Here is a 25,367-nt window from a genome sequence, read left to right as displayed (position 1 = left end):
TGTAACGTTTTGGCAAATCTGCAAATTAGAGCGAGGCAGTAAGCCTGACTCTAATGTGCAGATTTCTGAAGTAACTGAGGCTCTGGGATTCATCCCCTTTGCCTCAGAGACCTCAGGTCCAACAGCCCCTCCCCACCTCTCTCCTGTTTGCTAGCTCAAACTATTTTTTAAAATATAAATTCAGAGTACCCAATTATTTTTTTCTCCAATTAAGGGGCAATTTAGCGTGGCCAATCCACCTACCCTGCACATTTTTGGATTGTGGGGGCGAAACCCACGCAGACACAAGGAGAATGTGCAAACTCCACACAGACAGTGACCCAGAGCCGGGATTGAACCTGGTGCCTCGACGCCATGAGGCAGCAGTGCTAACCACTGCGCCACCATGCCGCCCTAACATGAGTATTCTTCCTAGGTTTTTGTTTTTATTTCAATGTCTTCCTATTTTCCTCCCTTAAGTTTTTTCTGGGAGGGTCAATAGCTTGATTTCATCTTTTGTATAGGCGGGCTTCGAAGATTCGTGGCGTAGTTCTTCAAAGAGATAGGCAGTCAGGGGGCATATCATTGCCGAATTTTCTTTATTAGTATTAGGCGGCCAATGTTGAGAAGGTGCATTGGTGCAGTGACCCAGATTCCCTACGGGACAGATGGAGGAAAGGTTGTGGAGGGGTACTAGCCTGGGTGCATTGGTGACAGCCCATTTTCTCCGGCTAGGTACTCCTTGAACCCGGTGGTCGTAGCTACTTTGAGTAATAATAGGAAACAAAGAAATGAGAGAGGAACTGAATAGTTACTTTACATCAGTCTTCACACGGGAAGACACCAGTGGGATGCCAGAGTTCCAGGAGAATCAGGGTTGGAGGTGAGTGCAGTGACCATCATTAAGGAGAAGGCTCTGGGGAAACTGAAAAGTCTGAAGGTGGATAAATCACCTGGACCGGATGGACTACACCCCAGGGTTCGAAAAGAGATAGCTGAGGAGATTATGGAGGCATTGGTGGTGACGTTTCAGGAATCACTGGAGGCAGGAAGGGTCCCAGAGGACTGGAAAGTAGCTAATGTAACACCGCTGTTTAAGAAGGGAGGGAGGCAGACACCGGGAAATTATAGGCTGTTAGCCTGACTTCAGTCATTGGTAAGATTTTAGAGTCCATTATATTTTTTAATATAAATTTAGAGTACCCAATTCTTTTTTTCCAATTAAGTGGCAATTTAATGTGGCCAATTAACCTACCCTGCACATCTTTGGGTTGTGGGGGTGAAACCCACGCAAACACGGGGAGAATGTGCAAACTCCACACGGGCAGTGACCCAGAGCTGGGATCGAACCTGGGACCTCGGCGCCGCGAGGTAGCAGTGCTAACCACTGCGCGACCATGTTGCCCTAGAGTCCATTATTAAAGATGAAATCGCGGAGTACTTGGAAGTGCATGATAAAATAGGGCTGAGTCAGTACGGCTTCGTCAAGAGGAGGACATGTCTGACAAATTTGTTAGAGTTCTTAGAAGTAACAAGGAAGTTCGACAAAGGAGAGCCAATGGACGTGATTTATTTAGATTTCCAGAAGGCCTTTGACAAGGTGCCACATAGGAGACTGTTAAATAAGTTAAGAACCCATGGTGTTAAGGGTAAGATCCTGGCTAGAGGATAGAGGATTGGCTGACTGGCAGAAGGCAGAGAGTGGGGATAAAGGGGCCTTTTTCAGGATGGCAGCCAGTGACTAGTGGTGTGCCTCAGGGGTTGGTTCTTGGACCACAGCATTTCACAATATAAATTAATGATCTGGAAGAAGGAACTGAAGGCACTGTTGCTAAGTTTGCAGATGATACAAAGATCTGTAGATGGACAGGTAGTATTGAGGAAGCAGGCGGGCTGCAGAAAGACTTGGACAGGCTAGGAGAGTGGGCAAAAAGTGGCAGGTGGAAAACAATGTGGAAAAATGTGAGGTTATGCACTTTGGAAGGAGAAATGGCGGCAATAGACTACATTCTAAATGGGGAAATTCTTAGGAAATCAGAAGCACAAAGGGACTTGGGAGTCCTTGTTCATGATTCTCTTAAGGTTAACGTGCAGGTTCAGTCGGCAGTTAGGAAGGCAAATGTAATGTTAGCATTCATGTCGAGAGTGCTAGAATACAAGACCAGGGAATACAAGACTTCTGAAGCTATATAAGGCTCAGGTCAGACCCCATCTGGAGTATTGTGAGCAGTTTTGGGCCCGTATCTAAGGAAGGATGTGCTGGCCTTGGAAAGGGTCCAGAGGAAGTTCACAAGAATGATCCCTGGAATGAAGAGCTTGTCATATGAGGAATGGTTTATGACTCTGGGTCTGTACTCATTGCAGTTTAGAAGGATGAGGGGGGATCTTATTGAAACACAGGGGGCGGGATTCTCCACTCCTGCGCCGAAGTGGCCGCGCCGTTGTGAACGCCATCGAGGTTCACAACGGCGCGAAACGGCGCCGATCCCGATCGATTCAGGCCCTGACAATGGGCTAGGATCGGGGCCGCGTCATCTACACGCGCCAGGCCTTGCCGCCCGCGTAAAGGCGGCGCCGCATAGATGACGCAGCCGGCGCCGCATAACTGGCATCAGCCGCGCATTGGCTGGCGCCAACCCGCGCATGCGTGGTTGCCGTCCTCTCTAGGTCCGCCCCGCAAGAAGATGGCGGACGGATCTTGCGGGGCCGCAGAAGGAAGGAGGTCCTCCTTCAGAGAGGATGGCCCAACGATCGGTGGGTACCGATCGCGGGCCACCCCACATTTGAAGTACCCCCAGGTGCAGGATCCCCCCTCGCCCCCCTGCAGGCCGCCCCTCCAGCGTTCGCGCGCTGTTCCCGACAGCAGCGACCAGGTGTGGACGGCGTTGGCGGGAACCCGCCGTTTTGGCCTGGCCGCTCGGCCAATCCGGGCCTGAGAATAGCGGGGGTGCCGGAGAATCGCCATTTTGGGTGTCTCCAGCGATTCTCCGGCCTGCGGCCCGCGGAACTCGACGGGGCCGTTCCCGCCGCTTGGGAGAATCGCGGGAGGGCGTTGGACCGGCGTCCCGGGAAATTTTGGCGGCCCACGCAATTCTCCCAACTGCCGCGGGAGTGGAGAATCTAGGAAAAACTAGAAGCAGAGGACATAATCTCAGACTAAAGGGACGATCCTTTAAAACCACTGCAGAAGGCTGTGGAGGCCAAATCACTGAGTGTCCTTAAGACAGAGATAGATAGGTTCTTGATCAATAAGGGGATCAGGGGTTATGGGGAGAAGGCAGAATGGGGATGAGAAAAATATCAGCCATGATTGAATGGTGGAGCAGACTTGATGGGCCGAGTGGCCTAATTGTGCTCTTATGTCTTATGGTCTTATGATATGGGGACAATTTAGACAGCATTTTAAGCTTAAAGCCGAGTAGACGCTGGCCCCTATCCGTGCCAATCTTTTATTTGAGCCGTCGAGATTGGACGCAACATTCGTGGTGTGGAAAGGGAAGGGGCTGGAGAGATTCGGGGATCTGTTTATAGAAGGATGTTTTGCCAGCTTGGAGGAATTGAAGCAAAGTTTGAGCTGGGGGAGGGGGCGCGAAGTCATTCAGGTACCTCCATGTAAGGAATTTTGTGTGGCTGGCCAACCCAACATTTCCTGAGGCATTGCTGTGCCTGAAGAGTGGTGCAGATCTCGTATTTATGGGCGAATTGCGTCTGAGGACTGATTTGGCGGATCAAGTGAAGGAGAAGTAAGAGACGGAACTGGGGTGAGGTGTGGAGTGAAGCCCTTCGCAGGCTGAATGCCATGTCTTCATGTAGGCTGCTTGGTTTGATCCAGCTTAAGGTTGCACAGAGTGCACCTGACAAAAACTAGGATGTGTTTTGTTTCCGGATGTACAGGACAGGTGCGTGCGATGTGCTGGGGGCCGGCCAATCACACACATGGCCCAAATTAGTAAGGTTTTGAGTCTCCTTGAACACCATGTCAGCGATTCTGAATATTGAGATGGAGCATTGTCCTTTGCAGGCCATTTTTAGGGTATCGGCCTCCACTGGGCTGCAGACAGGCATGAAGGCAGATGTCCTTGACTTTGCCTCGCTGATGGTCCAGAGGCGGGTTCTGCTGGGGTGAAGGTCCTCTTCTCCACCCAGCGCCTCGGTTTGGTTTGGGACCTAATAGAATTCTTGTACCTGGAGAAAGTCAAGTACATCGTCATGGGGTCAGTTGAAGGCTTCTACTGGAGATGGCAGCCATTCATTACCTACTTTAAGGATTAGTCACCGTCAGTTAGTGGGAGGAGGTGGGGTGCGGGGGGGGTCTGGGGTTGTTTGGTTGATTGTAGTTTTTAACCTTGGTGATGGGTGGGTATGGTTGGTCGGGGTTTTTGTTATGTGGGTTTTGTATATCATTTAATATAGGGGATATTTTGTTGCAATTCAGTCATTGTAAAATTGGAAAATCTTTCATAAAAATATTTTTAAAAATGTGATTCATACAGGCTTAAATGACACATGTACAATTTTGAAGACTATATTGGATTCCTGCAGCTCATATTACATTTTTCAGTGAGTTACAATCCAAACCACACACACAGCGTCCTGGTTAAGGTTTTGTGTTGTCCTGAAATATCCATGCTTTTCTGTTATTTAATTTTTAGTCCACTTCGATCAATTTTGTTTTGTAGACTTCTATATCCACGTGGAGATGAGGTTTTATTGAAAACTTGACAATATTTTCAGTCATTTTATTTCATATTTTTCCTAATCATATGTGGTTCATGTTGTGAACCATTTGTTGTGAAAATAAACGAGGAGCTGAATGGTGATCTTTAATATTGTTTATTGCAGATATTGTATGTTGCTTGAAAGTGGCAAGAGGAATGTTTGCACAAGAGGGGACTGTGGGAACATTATAGGTGAGGAGCCTGCACTGCTTGTATGGAACCATTGCAACTGGAAAATCAACAGAAAATTAAAATCTGCATGTCCAGAAGTTATGCGTAGAATGTATACTTTCTGTAATACATTTTTGCTGACATATCTATTTACTTTTATTCCCATTAATATGTCAATATATAAAAATCAAAGAAATACTAGTTGAAATCTATGCTATGTGCAATTATTTCGGAAAGGTTTTGCATGATGGGACTTTTTGCTAGAAGGATGAAGAGGATGTTGAGTAACACCTAAAATCTCTAGTGGAGTTCTGTACACGGAACTGTTTTTCCCAAACCACAAAATGTCAGTCGGGTTCTGAGCATGAGCATTTTGCGAATTCTTGCTAGGAATTTTGGGGAAACGTCTGCAGAAAGGGCGTTCCGTCTCCTGGTTACCCTGGTAAGATGTCTGATATGTGGTAAAACCAAATCTACCACTCATCTCACGTGGGTTCCCATGGTCCCACAGCTCAATGGTATGCTCAGTCTGTTTTGTTATATTGCGTTTCTCCCGCCCCAGGCCCTATAAAAGACAACATAACACAAAATTCAAAAGCAGAAAGTTATCTAGACAAACAGCAACAAATTCATTATTTTAGTACATTCTGGGCGCGATTCTCTGATCCTGAGGCTAAGTGTGGACGCCGTCGGAAACGCCGTCGCGTTTCGCGATGGCGTCAACACGGCCCCAGGATCAGCAATTCTGGCCCCTACAGCCGGCCAGCAGGGCGCTGGAGCGGTTCATTCCACTCCAGCTGATGATCCGGCCATGGAATGGGCACCGGGGGATGCACGCATGCGCAGTGGGTCCGGCGCGAACCCGTGCATGCACAGTCCCAGCGGCGAGATTTTCGCGCATGCGCGGTGTCTTCCTTGTCCGCGCCGGCCCTGACCCAACATGGCGCATGAGTACAGGCGCCGGCGCGTACGAAAGGAGGCCGGGAGACAGAGAGGTCGGCACGCCGATCGGTGTGTCCCGATCGCGGGCCAGGCCACATCGTAGGCTTCCCCGGGGTCGGAAACCCCTCCCCCCCACAGGCCGCCCCCGGACCCTTCAACGCCAAGGTCCCGCCGGCTCAGAGCAGGATGGAAAGGCGCCGGCGGGATTCGTATTTTTTTTTTTTACTGCCGCTCGGCCCATTCGGCCGGAGAATCGCTGGGGGGCTGCGCAGAGCGGGTTCCCGACCGCGCCGTGCCAATCATGCCGGCCCCAACGGTGTCAGCGGAGAATCGCGTCCCTGCGTCAGGGTGGCGTGGTGCAATTCGCCCAGCCTGCCGACGATTCTCCGACCCGAATGGGCCGAGCGGCAGTAAAAAATAAAATACGAATCCCGCCGGCGCCTTTCCAGCGAGGGGTCGGGGAATCCCACCACTGATTCTGGCTGGAACACTGGAAGGGAGCAGGAGCAACCCAAATAGTGAACGTAATCTTGTACACTTATTTATAACCTGCTATGTCACAATGTGAATAGCCTGGGAGCAGTTTGGTTACTTAACCTGCACTCATAGTGTAGGCATTCAAAAAGAAGGGTAAATAACTTAAAAGGAATTTATGAAATTAATAAACATTTCTTGATTGAAGGAACAGCAAATAAACACTGCTTAATTGGTTACAATAAAGTAACCAATTATGCAGGCTATTTGGCATCCATTGAGTATCCAACAAAATACACAAAATGTAATCTTGCAATTATTCCATTTCCATTGCAAGGTAGCAAATAATAAGAGTGCAGGGAGGAATAGGGATCAATCATTTTGTGGGAGAAATCTTGACAATCCCGTGATGCATGCCTAAAGGAATTTCCTGAGCATGTAACTGGGATGATCAACAAAAAACAGCAACAATGGACATTCATACAGTACTTTTAAAATAAAAATTGTTCCAAGCTTCACAGGGACATAATCAAAAACTGGATGTTAGGGAGATATTAGGAAGTATGATGAAAAGCTTCGTCAAAAAGCACCTTGCAGAAGGTGAAGAGACAGAGGTTTGGGGAGGAAATGTCAGGCCTAGAAGCCTTAAGACGCAATGGTGGGGAGAAGGAAAAGGATGTACATGTGGAGGAAATCAGAGGGACTCATTTCTTTGGGGCTTGAAGAGCTGGAAGATGTTATAAAAGACAAATGGAATGGGATCTCAAGGCGGCTGGACTAAAACAGTGAGGATTTCATGCTTCAATTGTATAGAGCCTGAGATGGATCCCATTTGGAATACCAGATTCAGTTTGGGGCACAGAGGGCTTTATTATACAGCCCTTCCCACCATCAAGTCATCCGTTTGCGCTGAAAGCAACCCCCTGCAGTGAGTTCACTGGCACGGCCGATGAGTAACAAATGGTCATTGACTTGAATGATCCAAAAGATCATTTTTTGGATCCAAAAGATCCCGCCAAACGGCCAATGGCAAGCACCTAAGCCACCGGAAATTCCCCGACAGGGCTCGGTGGGGGGGCAGAAAATCCTCGCAAAATCTCAGGTAAGATATATTGGCCTTGAAGAGTTCAGGGGTTGGATTCTCCGCCGGCGGAATGCTCCGTATTGCCAGCAGCTGGGGCTTTCCCAACGGCGTGGGGCTGCCCCACAATGAGCATCCCATCGGCAGGGTAAAATAGAAATGTGGTGTGGCGGGGCGGAGAATCCAGCCCCAGATTTTCCACATGAGATACCACAGTCATTAAATTAATTTTTCAGATAGATTCCATAAACTCAGTGTATTCCCTTGAGTTTAGAAAAAATTGCAGGCGTTGAGAAACACCCTGCTTTGTGCCTAAAACGGGACTTTGATTTTTGGGTATGAAATCGTGCCCCTGAACTGCAAATGGTAAAGAATTATTGTCAGAATTAAATCAATTGTATCAGTTTTATATTCAAATCTCAACCAATAAACTTGATGTTAGGAAATAATGCAATAAGTAGTAGGCAGCGATAACTACATCAGGGTAAAACATCTTTTTACAGACCCTTTCAATAGCTAGCAATAAAACACTTGCAGAAAATGGTGCTGCGATACAAATAAGCATTACGTGGAGTTTTGATTCCCCCCTGGAGTGGACTGGCAAGCAGGGCAGCTTAAAATTAGGTGCCATCCACTGCTGGTGTTTTATTATTGGCAGGGGAGGCATTCAGGCTGCCTGTCCTTGACCCAATTAAATTACTGTCTATCCGGGCCACCGTCTATCGGTAGGATATATTTAGGATGACATATCATTGCACCTTTTTATCAGTGACCCCCGCTCCTAGTGGCACAGCTGGGATGAGAGGTTTGCCGGTCATTGGATCGGTCGGCAGCTCTCGGAAACAGGAATTTCTCCCAGTTGGGGAAAGTAGTTGTGCACTAGCCAATTTACAACCCAACAGTTGTTAAGTTGACTGGGCTTCCCAGCTAAACAGAGGCAGGCTCACTCCTGACTTTTAAACAGGAAGTGAGGTCACCACCACCGCGTAAAGTTCACCTATTAATCCAAAAGAAATAATTGCTTGGACAGGTTGACCTTGGTGTTAAAAATGTTGCATTCGTTTATTACACACTCTTACCTTCTCGTGGGCATCATACAATGATGGCAATTTATCATTTAACTTGCTTGGAGAAAGGTTCTGTATTGGTCTTGTGTTACAATTGTTTCTGGTAGATTCAGGCATTCGACAGAATTGAGATTCTTGACTATTTGGATGGTAAAACTGAAAGAATAGACATGCATGACTTCTCTTGATAACTACATATTCAATATACAAATCGTGAAAAAGAGTATGGTTTACTCCAAAACTCAGTAAGATTTTATAACTGACAGTTCAAAATTATGAATGCTTTATTTTGATACAAGATAAGACTAAATGTAAAAACAGTAGTGTCCATACAAGATCCTCAGTTTCAAATCGTAGAGGTTCAATATCATCATTTGTTTTGCTGGTTTAAAAACAAAGTTAGATAACTTTTTTTTTTGGAGCCAAAGTTAATGGGCAGGATTCTCCATCCCAGGATACCTGGAACGCATTCCCCAATGGGACGGAGAATCGAGCGTCGGAGGAAAATCAGGACTGCCGCCCACTCTGACCCCTTGGTGGCGGCGTGAACGAGGTCCACGATGCGCGCCGGCATGGGGAAGTAAATAAATGCAAATGGGATCGGCATTTCGTGATTCGCCAGTCCTCAAAGGTGGGAATCACGTGGGCGCAGATGTCATCTCTGCAATCATGAACCGGACATGGTGGACCTCGCGGTGGGCAAAGGGGGCAATGGTTAACCCTTGGCAAACTGGGAGATACACCATGCCAGTGCCACGCTGGTAGAGACCATCTGAACCCATCCCAGTGCCTCACTCTTCCCCCCTTCACAATGCATTGCCTGCCCATTCCCCCCGCCACCCCCCCCCCCCCCCCACCCCCTGGGACCCCTGTAATAGGGGGACTCCTTACAGAACCCCTGTAATAGGGGACATCACACAGGGACCCCTGTAAAAGAATCATAGAATCCCTACAGTGCAGAAGGAGATGATTCAGACATCGAGTCCACACCGAGCCTTCAAAGGAGCACCCTATCTAGGCCCACAAACCCACCAAATTCCCGTAATCCAAAATAAACTTCTTGGTCACTAACGGTCAACCTAACCTGCACATCTTTGGACTGTGGGAGGAAACCGGAGCACCTGGAGGAGACTCACACAGACACAGGGGGAATGTGCAAATTCCACAGTTACCCAAGGTTGGAATTGAACCAGGGTTGCTGGTGTTGTGAGGCAACAGTGCTAACCACTGTGTCACAGGGACCGCCTGCCTAAAGGAACCTCCCCACACACACACAGACCCCCGCCACTAGAAAAGGCGGGAAGCTAGAGAGCAGTACAGACAGGGTAGTGGAAAGCATTGTAGCTGTATTATAGGGGTCCCTGCGGAGATCCTCCATGAAAGGGGTCCCTGCGAGGGGCCTCTATTACAGGGCTCCCTGTGGGTGCCCCCTATTTCAAGGATCCTTGGGGTGGGGCCTGTTACCGGGGCCCCATGGGGAGTCCCCCTATTACAGGGAGTCGGGGGGGACACCCAGACAATCTGGGGGTGGGAGGGCTGCTGTGCACTGGGTGGGGGCCGCGGAGCCGATTTGTGATGTGTGGAGGGATTGGCAGCCGCGAGACCTCGTTATCTGGTCGCCCGCTCAAGCTTGCGGCCCAATAGTGGATTCCCTGGGTCCGTCGTATTCCACGCCATGCACAAAATTGCATGCCGTGGAACACTGAATTGCATTCTGCTTTACGACCGCAAGGGGATCATAAAACTGGTGCAATGCAGCTCTGGCAGGAGAATATAGGGATGAATTCTCCGCCGTCTGGATTCTCCCTTTTTCTTAATTTTCTTCTTTCATTTTTAAAAATACCCAATTATTTTCTTTCCAATTAAGAGGCAATTTAGTGTGGCCAATCCACCTAGCCTGCACATCTTTTAGGGTTGTGGGGGTGTGCTATGGGTCAGAGTTTAGAGAACCCCAAGGTGTAGCATGGAGTTCAACTGATCCACAACTTTTAATAGACTGTGGTGTGGGGAGCACACGGTGCACTCTACAGGTGTTATACAGCATAAATGGACAAGTGTTTTTTAAAACAAAACAATGTTTATTCTATGAACTTAAGTTAACCCTTTTAAAACAAGCATTGAATATCTTAACACCCATTATTTCAAAGATAACCCCAAAAGACTACAACACTAAATAATCCTTCAAACTGTTCCGTTAAACATCCAAAAGACTTCAAACCTTCAAAAATAGGAGCGCATTAGGTTACATTCAATATATTTATAGTCTTTGGATTTCAGAAATCAACAGACCATCTCTGTGTTTCTTCATGCAGCTCACAGCAAAACACACAGATACTTCCAAGCTGCTCTCAAAACTGAAACTCAAAAAGCAGAAGTGAACTCAGCTCCCCCACCCTCTGACATCACTTCAGCAATATGATCAGCTCCATTTCTTAAAGGTACATTGCTTAAACATCCATTTCTTAAAGGTACTCTCACATGACAGATGAGACCCACGCAGGCACGGGGAGAATGTGCAAACTCCACACGGACAGTGACCTGGAGTCGGGATTGAAGCTGAGTCCTCAGCGTAAGAAGCTAACCAATAATGGAAATAATTGGTGTATTGTAAGGACCAACTTAGTATATTGGCTCTGAAAAATCTTGTTTATGAAAAAAAAGTCGATAGCATTGTCAAACGGGCAGCTTGCTTTGTGGCTTCAGGAACTTAATTCAGTCATATGGACTAGATCATTCAACTTGCTCAATCCTCCGAGGCTATTCACTCTTACAAAATGTTTTCGAGAATGATCCTGACTCCTTTAAATGGAGTAGAGGGTGATCAACTGTCCTTATTTTAAGGAATTGTCTCTTATTTTGACTGTTCCATATCCCTTCAGATACACCTTTTTTTTCAAAATCTTTTTATTGGCATTTTCAACATTATGTACATTGACGTTCGTGTCTATTTATTGTACAGTGTAACGCAAAAAGGCTTTTGTCTTACTTTACTTTATTTACAGATTGCTGCCGTCTAGTTCGGCGTGTCCTTCCCCCCCCCCCCTGCACCCACCCCAGCCCCCTTTCCCTAACCCCCTGACCTCTCCCCATCCCCCTCTCCCACCCCTTTTGCTATCCTCCTTGGTTTATATGGGGGGTTTCCCCCTATTTTTTTTGGTGGATGAGTGGGGGTGGCGGGTTCCCCTTCTCCCCCCGTGATGTCCCTCTTTGCCTGTCTCAGACTCTCTGCCCCCTTTCCCCCCCCCCCTTCCCCCTGCGTCCATGGCATTGCTCCTTGTCTTTTTTTCCCCCTCTCTACTCCTTTCAATTCTCCCTCTATTGGTTGTTGCTGGCCTCAAACAGGTTTTGGAACAGACCGACAAATTGCACCCATGCAATAAGGAAGCCTTCCTCCGACCTGTGCTGTGCGTGGTGCTGCTGATCGCCAGCCGAGCAGGATTCTCCGGCGTGCGATTAGGGAAGCGAAAGCTAGGGCGTCGGCCCTCTTCCCCATGTGTAGCTCTGGCTGCTCTGATACCCCAAAGGTTGCCACATTTGGGCATGGCTTCACCCTCATCCCCACAAAGCTTGGACATTGCCTCGGAGAAGGCTGTCCAGAATCCAGCAAGTTTGGGACAAGCCCAGAACATGTGGTTGTGGTTGACCGGGCCCCTCTGGCACCGTTCACATTTATCCTCCACCTCCGGGAAGAATCTGCTCATTCGGGTTCTGGTCAGGTGTGCTCTATGCACCACTTTGAACTGCATGAGGCTGAGCCTTGCACAGGAGGAGGTGGAGTTAGCCCCACCCCACTTCTGTCTACAGTTCGTCCTCCCATTTCCGTCTGGTCTCGTCCAGTGGTGTTCGAGCTCTGTCCAGTAGCTGTCCGTATATTTTCCCACAGAAACCCCCTCCATGGTCATCAGGTCCTCTAATAGTGTAGGCTCCGAGGCCCTGGGCTATCCTATTGTCTCTTTGCGGAGGAAATGTTTTATTTGTAAGTGTTTCATTTCCTGTTCTGTCGGCAATTCCCATTCCTCCATCAGTTCGTTCAGCATTGCTAGTCTGTGCCCTAGGTAGAAGTCCCTAACAGTCAATGTTCCCCCGTCCTGTCTCCAATTTTTAAACGTTGCGTCTAGCATGGCTGGCGGGAATCTGTGGTTGCTGCAGATGGGGGCCATGGGGGACATCCTGGTTAGCCCGAAATGTTATCTCAACTGGTCCCACGTGCTATCGTGGCCAGGGCCCGGAGCATCGGTCCCTTGCAGGAGGCCTCCCCCATATGTACCCACTCCGAGTTGGATTTGGATTTTGTTCATTGTCACGTGTACCGAGGTACAGTGAAAAGTATGTTTCTGCGAGCAGCTCAACAGATCATTAAGTACATGAAAAGAAAAGGAAAGAAAATACATAATAGGGCAACACAAGGTACACAACGTAACTACATAACACTGGCATCGGGTGAAGCATACAGGGGTGTAGTGTTAATCAGGTCAGTCCATAAAAGGGTCGTTTAGGAGTCTGGTAACAGCGGGTAAGAAGCTGTTTTTGAGTCTGTTCATGCGTGTGCTGAGACTTTTGTATCTACTGCCCAATGGAAGAAGTTGGAAGAGTGAATAAGCCAGGTGGGAGGGCTCTTTGATTATGCTGCTCGCTTTCCCCAGGCAGCGGGAGGTGTAGATGGAGTCAATGGATGGGAGGCAGGTTCGTGTGATGGACTGGGCGGTGTTCACGACTCTCTGAAGTTTCTTGCGGTCTTGGGCCGAGCAGTTGCCATACCAGGCTGTGATGCAGCTAAATAGGATGCTTTCTGTGGTGCATCTGTAAAAGTTGGTAAGAGTTAATGTGGACATGCCGAATGTCCTTAGTTTCCTGAGGACGTTTGGACGCTGTTGTGCTTTCTTGGTGATAGCATCGCCATGGATGGACCAGGAAAGATTTTTGGAGATGTGTACCCCTGAGAATTTGAAGCTGCTAACCATCTCCACCTCGGTCCCGTTGATGCTGACAGGGGTGTGTACAATACTTTGCTTCCTGAAGTCAATGACCAGCTCTTTAGTTTTGCTGGCATTGAGGGAGAGATTGTTGTCACTGCACCACTCCACTAGGTTCTCTATCTCCCTCCTGTATTTTGCCTCATCGTTATTCGAGATCCGGCCCACTACGGTCGTATTGTCAGCAAACTTGTAGATGGAGTTGGAACCAAATGTTGCCACACAGTCGTGTGTGTACAGGGAGTATAGTAGGGGGCTAAGTATGCAGCCTTGCGGGGCCCCGGTATTGAGGACTATTATGGAGGAGGTGTTGTTTTTTATTCTTACTGATTGTGTTCTGTGGATCAGAAAGTCGAGGATCCAGTTGCAGAGTGAGGAGCCAAGTCCTAGGGTTTGGAGCTTTGATATGACCTTGGCTGGGATTATAGTGTTGAAGGCAGAGCTTTAGTCAATAAATAGGAGTCTGATGAAGGAGTCCTTGTTGTCGAGGGAGGAGTGTAGGGCCAAGGAGATGGCATCGGCTGTGGACCGGTTGCGGCGGTATGCGAATTACAGTGGGTCAAGGCGTTCTGGGAGTAAGGAGGTGATGTGCTTCATGACCAACCTCTCAGCCCTCATCAGCCCGGACCTGGAATACCTGACCCATGTGGGTCATGAAGTGTCGCCCATACTATCTTCTACATGCGTCCATGGAGATGATCACCTCTGATGTTCTCTTACCGGAGGGGGTCATTATTATGTTCATCAGCCGCCTGATGTTCGAAGTGAGTTGCCTAGCCTTGACAAAGCCCGTCTGGTCTTCAGCGGTACGCCGTTCTCCAGCCTTTTGGCCAGGACCTTTGCGATTATTTTTGCATCCACATGGGCTCATGCACCCATCCCCTCACTCTTTCTGGTGTTGCTGCCCAGTGGTAGTATTGCAGGTTTGGCAGTGTCAGGCCACCCTTAATTTACCTCCTTTGCAGTGTTGATTTGGGGACTCTTGGATTCTCTCCCCCCCCACACCCCCCCCCCCCCCCCCCATACACAAACGGCATAATTAAGCTATCTAGGTTCTGGAAGAAGGTCTTGGGGATGAAAATCAGTATGGACCTAAACAGGAAGAGGAACCTCGGCAGCACGTTAATTTTGATCATCTGCATTCTCCCCGCCAGGGAGAGTGGGAGTGCGTCCCACCTCTGTAAGTCCTTTTTGACTGGTCAGGTTCCATTTGTGGATCTGTATCCAGTCTCTGGCCATTTGGATCCCCAGGTATCGGAATCTGTTTTGGGCTATTTTGAACGGGAGTCCCTCCAGCTCTGTCCCTCCCTCGTTTGGGTTCACTGGGAATGCCTCGTTTTTGCCCAGGTTCAGTTTGTAACCCCAGAAAGTCCCGAACTCTTTTAGGATCCACATTATTGCTTTCAGTGCTTCCTGTGGCTTTGAGATGTATAGGAGCAGGTCCTCTGCATAGAGCAAAACTCTGTGCTCTCTTTGGATGCCCTTCCAGTTTTTCGCACCCCGTAGGGCTATTGGCAAATGTTCGATTGCTAATGCTAACAGGAGCAGGGACAGTGGGCATCCTTGCCTTGTGCCTCTTTGTAGCTGTAAGAATTCAGAGCTGGTGGTGTTGGTTTCAACTCTCGCCTTGGGAGCGTTGTACAGGAGTCTCACCCAGGCGGTGAACCCTGCTCCTAGCCCAAACCGTTCCAGTATCTCAAGGAGGTACTTTCATTCGACTCTGTCGAAGGCTTTTTCTGCATCCAGGAAGACGATCACCTCTGGTGTTCTCTCCCCAGAGGGGGTCATTATTACGTTCATCTGCCGCCTGATGTTCGCAGTGAGTTGCCTAGCCTTAAAAAAGTCTGTCTGGTCTTCAGCGACCATCTCCGGTACGGCATTCTCCAGCCTTTTGGCCAGGACCTTTGCGAGTATTTTCGCATCCACATTCAACAGTGAAATTGGTCTGTATGATCCACATTCTGTTGGATTTTTGTCTTTTTTGGGTATCAGTGAGATTATGGCCTGCGCTAGCGTAGGAAGCAAAATGCCGTTGCCAGTGAGTCTTCGAACATGTCCCTTAGATGTGGGGCCAGCTACTTTTGTAGAAGTCCTCTGAGAGCTGATGCTCTCCATGATTTCTCCCAGATCTATTGGTGCTTCCAGCTTTCCCCACCCCCCCACCGTCTGTCCTCCCCACAACCGGCATTTCCAGTCCGGCGAGGAACTGTTTCATCCCCGCGACCCCATCGGGGGTTCGGAGGTGTATAGTCCTCAGTAGAAGGTCTCAAATGCTTGGTTGACCTCTTTTGGTTCTGCTAACAGTCTGCCTCTGTCATCCTTTACCTGCGCTATTTCCCTCGTGGCTACCTGCTTTCTCAGCTGGTGAGCCAGTAGGCGGCCAGCTTTTTCTTCGTGTTCGTAAAAGGTCCCCCATGTCTGGCGGAGTTAGTATACTGCTTTCCTAGTGGATAGCAGGTTAAAGCCCATTTGTAGCCTTTTCTCTGCCAGCAGCTCTACGGTCGGGGCCTCGGAGTATTTTCTGTCTACCTCCAAGTTGGAGTTGATCTGCTGTTGCCTGGTCGCTCTCTGTTCCCTATCTCTACGCGCCTTGTAGGGTATTATTTCCCCTCGGATTACAGCCTTCAGTGCCTCCCAGAACGTGGAAGGTGAGACTTCATCAGATACACCTTTTGTCTGGTACTTCCAGGACAGCTTGCGAAAAACTGATCCAAGAAGTCCCCAGTATGAGTTTGAGTGATTTAAGTGGGACTGCAAGTGAGTCAGCCAGCACTGAGATGATAATACTGTGAGTCAACAAGACACTGTGTAATTATTAATTGATTTTTAACCACCACTACACCCGACCCCCTCACCAACCACTCCACTCTCACAGTCACCAGACTGAGGCGATTATTACATTATGGTTATGGGAGTTTGCTAAATGCAAGTTGGCTGCCACGTGTCTTACTTATGAAACTGGCTACACTTCAAAAAGTACTTCATTGGTGTCAAGCACTTTGAGATATCCTGTGGCCATGGAAAGTGCTATATAGATGCCAGTTAAATCTTTTTTTTCAGGTAGTGAGTGAAAATGCTTCAAAAGGCTGGGGCATGGAATTTTCTTTTCAAGGGTGGTGTGGGGACAACAAGATCTGCGAATAGTGTATTGGGAACTGAATGAAGAAAACGTTCCCACAGCTTTCCAAAAATTGGAAGTGGGCAACTGTGGGATTTCATAGAATCATACAATTTACAGTGCAGAAGGAGGCCATTTGGCCCATCGAGTTTGCATCGGCTCCTGGAAAGAGCACCCTACTTACGCCAATACCTCCACCCTATCCCCGTAACCCAGTAACCCCACCTCACCTTTTTGGACACTAAATGCTATTTAGCAAGGCCAATCCACCTAACCTGCACATCTTTGGACTGTGGTAGTGTGGTGGTATGTATTAAGGGTAATACGGTACACCATAAATGCCGAGGAGCCATTGGAGGACAGATGCTGGATCCCGATTGGATCCGCCGCCTACAGGGCTCCACCCAGATAGGCGGGGTATAAGAACCTGGATTTAATCCCCGCAGCTGCATTCTGTGACTGAGCTGCTGGGGAACGAGTCTGAACAAGTCTGCTCAATAAAGCCTCGATTGAAGTTCTTTATGTCTCGCCTCATGTGTGATCGATGGTGCTACAATTTATTGAGCAGACTTAAAAAGGAATATGGAGCTCCGCATCACCCTCGGAGTGCCTGCGAATCGGCCCCCACGCAGCTAATGCAACATCGGCGTTTAAACACTGGCTGCCGTGCTTTGAGGGATACCTAGGAACGGCCCCCGGCAGACCAACAGAAGACCAGAAGATGCAGGTCCTGCATTCCAGGGTGAGTCCCGAAATCTACTCACTCATCGAGGACGCGGAAGAATTCCCAGCGGCGCTCAACTTGAAGGAGATCTACATTAAGCCCGTCAACCAGGTCTACGCACGCTACCAGCTCGCGACGAGACGACAAATCCCCGGGGAATCGCTAGACGATTTCTTCAATGCTCTAACAATCCTGGGACGAAACTGCAACTGCCCAGCGGTTACGGCGAACGAACATACGGACCTCCTGATCAGAGGCGCTTACGTAGCAGGTTTGGCATCGTCGCAAATTCGCCAGAGACTTTTAGAGAAAGACTCTCTCGGACTCACAGAGGTACGGGCCCTTGCAGCCTCCCTCGATGTGGCCTCCCAAAACGCCCGCGCCTATGCCCCCGACCGCGCTGCAGCTGCTTGGGCTCCGTGGACCCCCGCCGCGACCGACCCCCCGGCAACCCCAACCCCTCCGCAAGCGTGCGCAGCCAGAATCCCAGACCACCCGGGGGGCCGCGCTGCTACTTTTGCGGGCAGCCAAAACACCCCCGCCAGCGCTGCCCGGCCCGCTCGGCCACCTGCAAAAGCTGCGGGAAAAAGGGGCACTACGCAGTGGTGTGCCAGTCCCGTGGGGTCGCCGCTACTCCGGGGAACAAATGAGACCACGGGCTCAACCTCCCCAGCGACCCACAGGCGGCCAACGGGCGCCGCCATTTTGGACCCCGGACACCACGAGGGGGGGACGGGTGTCGCCATCTTCCTACCCACGGGCCGCGTGCGATCCATGGGAGCGGCCATTTTGTCCACCCCCGGCCGCGTGCGACTCATGGGAGTGGCCATTTTGTCCACCCCCGACCGCGTGCGATCCATGGACGCCGCCATCTTGGCTGACAGGCAAGGACCCCAGTGTGGATGGCTCCACACTGCCTGAAGACAATGATCTGATACACCAACCACGTTTGGCATCGGTGACCCTCGACCAGTCACGGCCCCGGACGCTCCAGACGACAATGACAAAGGTGCTGGTGAACGGGCACGAGATGCCGTGTTTGATTGACTCGGGGAGCACGGAGAGTTTTATTCACCCGGACACGGTAAGATGCTGTTCCCTTGTAATTCGGCCAAGCACCCAAAACGTTTTCCTGGCGGCGGGGTCCCACTCCGTTGAAATCAAAGGGTTCTGCATCGCAAACCTAACGTTCTAGGGGAGAGAGTTCAAAAATTACCGGCTGTACGTCCTTCCCCACCTCTGCGCTCCCACCCTCCTGGTGTTGGACTTCCAATGCAACCTCCAGAGCTTAACATTCAAATTTGGCGGCCCTATACTCCCACTGACTATCTGCGGCCTCGCGACACTCAAGGTCGAACCGCCCTCCCTGTTTGCGAACCTCACCCCGGATTGCAAAGCCGTCGCCACTAGGAGCAGACGGTACAGCACCCAGGACCGGACGTTTATCAGGTCCGAAGCGGCTGCTGCAGGAAGGCATAATCCAGGCCAGTAATAGTCCCTGGAGAGCCCAGGTGGTAGTAGTGAAGACAGGGGAGAAGCAAAGGATGGTCGTAGACTACAGTCAGACCATCAACAGGTACACGCAGCTAGATGCGTACCCTCTTCCCCGCATATCCAACATGATCAATCGGCATACCCATACCTCGACAACGTTACCATCTGCGGCCACGACCAGCAGGACCACAACGCCAACCTCCGCAAATTCCTCCAGACCGCTAACGCCCTCATCCTCACCTACAACGAGGAAAAAGGTGTGTTTAGCACCGACCGTCTGGCCATACTTGGCTACGTAGTGCGTAATGGAGTGATAGGCCCCGACCCCGAACGCATGTTCATGGAGTTCCCTCTCCCCCACTGTACCAAAGCCCTGAAACGCTGCCTGGGCTTCTTTTCTTATTACGCCCACTGGGTCCCCCAGTATGCAGACAAGGCCCGCCCACTAATCCAGTCCACTACTTTTCCCCTGTCGACAGAGGCCCGCCAGGCCTTCAGCTGCATCAAAACGGATATCGCAAAGGCCACGATGCGCGCCATCGACGAGTCCCTCCCCTTCCAAGTCGAGAGCGACGCGTCCGACGTAGCTCTGGCGGCCACGCTCAACCAAGCAGGCAGACCCGTGGCCTTTTTCTCCCGGACCCTACACACTTCAGAAATTCACCACTCCTCAGTAGAAAAGGAGGCCCAAGCCATAGTGGAAGCTGTGCGACATTGGAGGCATTACCTGGCCGGTAGGAGATTCACTCTCCTCACTGACCAACGGTCGGTAGCCTTCATGTTCGATAATGCACAGCGGGGCAAGATAAAGAACGACAAGATCCTGCGGTGGAGGATCGAACTCTCCACCTACAATTGAGATCTTGTACCTTCCTGGAAAGCTGAACGAACCGTCCGATGCCCTATCTCGCGGCACTTGTGCCAACGCACAAGTGGACCGTCTCCAAGCCCTCCACGAGGACCTCTGCCACCCGGGGGTCACTCGTTTCTACCACTTCATAAAGGCCCACAACCTCCCTTACTCCGTCGAGGACGTCCGAACAGTCACCAGGAACTGCCAAATCAGCGCAGAATGCAAACCGCATTTTTTCAGGCCAGATCGAGCGCACCTGATAAAGACTTCCCGTCCCTTTGAACGCCTCAGTTTCGACTTCAAAGGCCCCATCCCCTCCACCGATTGCAACACGTACTTTCTTAACGTCGTTGACGAATACTCCCGCTTCCCCTTCACCATCCCCTGCCCTGACATGACCGCGGCCACGGTCATTAAAGCCCTCGGCACCATCTTTACCCTGTTCGGTTTCCCCGCCTACATCCATAGCGAACGGGGGACCTCCTTCATGAGTGACGAGCTGCGTCAATTCCTGCTCAGCAAGGGCATAGCCTCGAGCAGGACGACCAGCTACAACCCCCGGGGGAACGGGCAGGTAGAGAGGGAGAACGGAATGGTCTGGAAGACCGTCCTACTGGCCCTACGGTCTAGGAGTCTCCCAACTTCCTGCTGGCAGGAAGTCCTCCCGGATGCCCTTCACTCTATCCGGTCCCTGCTGTGTACCACCACTAACCAAACGCCTCACGAGCGCCTCCTTGTCTTCTCTAGGAGGTCCGCTTCTGGAACGTCACTTCCGACCTGACTGGCAGCCCCGGGACCCATCCTGCTCCGGAAACATGTGCGGGCGCACAAATCAGACCCACTGATGGAAAAGGTACATCTACTCCACGCAAACCCGCAGTACGCCTACGTGGCTTATCCAGATGGCCGACAGGACACGGTCTCTCTGCGGGACCTGGCGCCCGCCGGAGCTCCCCCCCCACCTCCAAACACAAATCACCTCCCCCTCACTCCCGCCGGTGCACCCCACAGCCACCCCCTTCCCGGGGGGATCAGTTCTCCTCCCAGGCCCATCCAGGGGTAAGGAAACAGAGGGGGACAGCGCGATGCTCCCAGAGTCGACCGGACCCGAGCCTGCACCACCACCACCACCCAGGCTGAGACGATCGGAAAGGACGACCAGAGCACCATCTCGACTCATCGAATCGTATAAGATGTATATAATTCAGTGGCCCAGTAAAGCGGCATTGGTGTAAATAGTTAACGCTGCAAATCGGGTAAAATGTGAATAATTCGGTGGCCCAGTAAAAGCGGCATGATTGTATATAGTTCAATGGTTAAGGTGCCGACCCTGTAAACCCCTACCACCATACCACCCACCACCCCGCCAGGTTCATTTTTAACAAGGGGAGAATGTGGTGGTATGTATTAAGGGAAATACGGTACACCATGAATGCCGAGGAGCCATTGGAGGACAGATGCTGGATCCCGATTGGATCCGCCGCCTACTGGGCTCCACCCAGATAGGCGGGGTACAAGAACCTGGGTTTAATCCCCGCAGCTGCATTCTGTGACTGAGCTGCTGGGGAACGAGTCTGATCAAGTCTGCTCAATAAAGCCTCGATTGAAGTTCTTTACGTCTCGCCTCGTGTGTGATCGATGGTGCGACAGGTAGGAAACTGGAACACCCAGAGAAAACCTATGCAGACACGGGCAGAACATGCAGACTCCGCACAGACAGTGTGACCCAAGCAGGGAATCGAACTTGGGACCCTGGAGCTGTGAAGCAACTGTGCTAACCACTGTGCTACCGTGCCACCGTAGGGTGGGAAGGAAGAACTGTCTTGTCTCCACGAGAATAAAATGAAGGAAACTCTGAAGGTCTATTAATCTAATCCACATAATGTGAAAGTGTTTCATTTGGCTACCCATGAGCTGTTAAGAATAACATTTTTTGGGGTTAGCAGGATGTCTGACATGTTTGAAAACCCATCACTAGGTTTAAGAGTTTCCAGACCAAGTTCCTGAAAAGGCTACACAGGTGGAGATTCTGATTGCCTGATTTGAAATGCACAATTCTCTCCTTGGGAGCTACAATTACCAAAGATTAACAGTATAATCGGTTGGCAGAGCCAAAACCCAGGTACTTCAAATCAGCACGGAGGTACTCCTATCCTGGTGCGATCTAACCCCCATGGTAGGAACTTGTCAGTAGTTGGTCACAACACAATTTTAATTGTCTCAGCAGATCTTAGGCGGGAGTTTCAAAGGCCAATAGGGGTGGGGCAGAAGGTGGGTGGACCTGGAATTTGGTGCCGCTGGCTGGAATGCTAGTTTTCCAGCGCCAACCCTCCCACAAACCATTTTCAAGAAGGCAGGGTCAGGGTGGAACAGCTAGCTGCCTACAAGAGACGATCAGATGTGAGCCCAGCAATTAGCAATGATCTCAAGCACGCAGATTTTGACTCCTCCAATGAGGAGGTGAATGAGAGAGAGAGGGAGACAGGCAGGTACAGGCACAGGGCTGAAACACCCAGAGTAGCAGCAGGCTTGGGTAGGTGAAAGGGGATATGTGTGAGGAAGATTGAAACAACCATGGGTGGAGACTCATGGTTGCAGAAGACATTATCCTGTCAAAAGGATCTACTGGCAAAAACTAAGAAGGCTAACTTCTGTGCCATAATGATACTATGGCATACAGATGTTGCACCATTTGTGTTGATGGAAAACGGCGGCTGTCCAGTTAAGTGGTGATAGATCTGTACAGAATGTTAGAAAAGAATTCAAGGTCACTGGGATGTGGTGGCCATTCATTGCCTGTGGCAGTAAAGTAACATAGAACATTACAGCGCAGTACAGGCCCTTCGGCTCTCGATGTTGCGCGACCTGTGAAACCACTCTAAAGCCCATCTACACTATTCCCTTATCGTCCATATGTCTATCCAATGACCATTTGAATGCCCTTAGTGTTGGCGAGTCCACCACTGTTGCAGGCAGGGCATTCCATGCCCTTACTACTCACTGAGTAAAGAACCTACCTCTGACATGTGTCTTATATCTATCTCCCCTCAATTTAAAGCTATGTCCCCTCGTGCTAGGCATCACCATCCGAGGAAGAAGGCTCTCACTGTCCACCCTATCCAATCCTCTGATCATCTTGTATGCCTCAATTAAGTCACCTCTTAACCTTCTTCTCTCTAACGAAAACAGCCTCAAGTCCCTCAGCCTTTCCTCATAAGATCTTCCCTCCATACCAGGCAATATTCTGGTAAATCTCCTCTGCACCCTTTCCAATGCTTCCACATCCTTCCTATAAAGCGGCGACCAGAATTGCACGCAATACTCCAAATGCGGCCGCACCAGAGTTTTGTACAGCTGCAACATGACCTCATGGCTCCGAAACTCAATCACTCTACCAATAAAAGCTAACACACCCTACGCCTTCTTAACAACCCTCTCAACCTGGGTGGCAACTTTCAGGGATCTATGTACATGGACACCGAGATCTCTCTGCTCATCCACACTGCCAAGAATCTTACCATTAGCCCAGTACTCTGTCTTCCTGTTATTCTTCCAAAATGAATCACCTCACACTTTTCTGCATTAAACTCCATTTGCCACCTCTCAGCCCAGCGCTGCAGCTTATCTCATAGAATTTACAGTGCAGAAGGAGGCCATTCGGCCCATCGAGTCTGCACCGGCTCTTGGAAAGAGCACCGTACCCAAAGTCAACACCTCCACCCTATCCCCATAACCCACTAACCCCACCCAACACTAAGGGCAATTTTGGACACTAAGGGCAATTTATCATGGCCAATCCACCTAACCTGCACATCTTTGGACTGTGGGAGGAAACCGGAGCACCCGGACGAAACCCACGCACACACGGGGAGGATGTGCAGACTCCGCACAGACAGTGACCCAAACTGGTATCGAACCTGGGACCCTGGAGCTGTGAAGCAATTGTGCTATCCACAATGCTACCGTGCTGCCCGATCTGTGTCCCTCTGTAACTTGTAACATCCGTCCGCACTGTTCACAACGCCACCGACTTTAGTGTCATCTGCAAATTTACTCACCCATCCTTCTACGCGCTCCTCCAGGTCATTTATAAAAATGACAAACAGCAGTGGCTCCAAAACAGATCCTTGTGGTACACCACTAGTAACTGGACTCCAGTCTGAACATTTCCCATCAACCACCACCCTTTGTCTTCTTCCAGCGAGCCAATTTCTGATCCAAACTGCTAAATCACCCTGAATCCCTGCTTCCGTATTTTCTGCAGTAGCCTACCGTGGGGAACCTTATCAAATGCTTTACTGAAATCCATATACACCACATCAACTGCTTTACCCTCATCCACCTGTTTGGTCACCTTCTCAAAGAACTCAATAAGGTTTGTGAGGCATGACCTACCCTTCACAAAACCGTGTTGACTAACTAATCAAATTATTCCTTTCCTGATAATTTACATCCTATCTCTTATAAACCTTTCCAAGATTTTGCCCACAACAGAAGTAAGGCTCACTGGTCTATAGTTACCGGGGTTGTCTCTACTCCCCTTCTTGAACAAGGGGACAACATTTGCTATCCTCCAGTCTTCTGGCACTATTCCTGTAGACAAAGATGACTTAAAGATCAAAGCCAAAGGCTCAGCAATCTCCTCCCTAGCTTCCCAGAGAATCCTGGGATAAATCCCATCCGGCCCAGGGGACTTATCTATTTTCACACTTTCCAGAATTGCTAACACCGCCTCCTTATGAACCTCAAGCCCTTCTATTCTAGTAGCCTGAATCTCAGTATTCTCCTCGACAACATTGTGTTTTTCCTGTGTGAATACAGACGAAAAATATTCATTTAGCACCTCTCCTATCTCCTCGGACTCCAAGCACAACTTCCCACTACTGTCCTTGACTGGCCCTACTCTTACCCTAGTCATTCGTTTATTCCTGACATATCTATAGAAAGCTTTAGGGTTATCCTTGATCCTACCTGCCAAGGACTTCTCATGTCCCCTCCTGGCTCTTCTTAGCTCTCTCTTTAGGTCCTTCCTAGCTAACTTGTAACTCTCGAGCGCCCAACTGAACCTTCATGTCTCATCTTTACAGAAGCCACCTTCATCCTCTTGACAAGTGTTTTGACTGCTTTAGTAAACCACGGTTCCCTTGCTCGACCACTTCCTCCCTGCCTGACAGGTATATACTTATCAAGGACACGCAGTAGCTGTTCCTTGAACAAGCTCCACATTTCCATTGTGCCCATCCCCTGCAGTTTTGCTCTCCATCCGATGCATCCTAAGTCTTGCCTCATCGCATCATAATTGCCTTTCCCCCAGATATAACTCTTGCCCTGCAGTATATACCTATCCCTTTCCATCACTAAAGTAAACGTAATCGAATTGTGGTCACTATCACCAAAGTGGTCACCTGCCTCCAAATCTAACACCTGTCCTGGTTCATTACCCAGTACCAAATCCAATATGGCCTCGCCTCTCATTGGCCTATCTACGTACTGTGTCAGGAAACCCTCCTGCACACATTGGACAAAAATGGACCCATCTAAAGTACTCGAACTATAGCGTTTCCAGTCAATATTTGGAAAGTTAAAGTCCCCCATAACAATTACCCTGTTGCTTTCGCTCCTATCCAGAATCATCTTTGCAATCCTTTCCTCTACATCTCTGGAACTTTTCAGAGGCCTATAGAAAACCCCTAACAGAAAACCTCTCCTTTCCTGTTTCTAACCTCAGCCCATACTACCTCAGTAGACGAGTCCTCATCAAATGTCCTTTCTG

General features: G+C 49.7%; 1 protein-coding gene across 9 annotated transcripts in view; it reads right to left on the bottom strand.

Moving 5' to 3' along the window:
• Positions 1-4,796: 4,796 nt before the first annotated feature.
• Positions 4,797-25,367, bottom strand: part of tex36 (testis expressed 36) — a 51,765-nt gene continuing 31,194 nt past the window's right edge. For 5 of the 9 annotated variants that reach the window (XM_072479230.1, XM_072479229.1, XM_072479231.1 and 2 more), the window contains 3 exons: positions 18,890-18,981; positions 8,445-8,588; positions 4,797-5,433 (listed from right to left, as the gene is read on the bottom strand). In XM_072479230.1, the coding sequence (XP_072335331.1) occupies positions 5,083-5,433; positions 8,445-8,588; positions 18,890-18,981 (587 nt within the window). In that variant the 3' untranslated portion in view covers positions 4,797-5,082. The remainder of the gene's footprint in view (positions 5,434-8,444; positions 8,589-18,889; positions 18,982-25,367) is intronic. The other 4 variants (XM_072479236.1, XM_072479235.1, XM_072479232.1 and 1 more) reach the window with 1 other exon arrangement.

This window comes from Scyliorhinus torazame, chromosome 16, assembly GCF_047496885.1.
Source record: "Scyliorhinus torazame isolate Kashiwa2021f chromosome 16, sScyTor2.1, whole genome shotgun sequence".
Taxonomy (NCBI): domain Eukaryota; kingdom Metazoa; phylum Chordata; class Chondrichthyes; order Carcharhiniformes; family Scyliorhinidae; genus Scyliorhinus; species Scyliorhinus torazame.
This window is presented reverse-complemented; position numbering and strand designations above follow the sequence as displayed.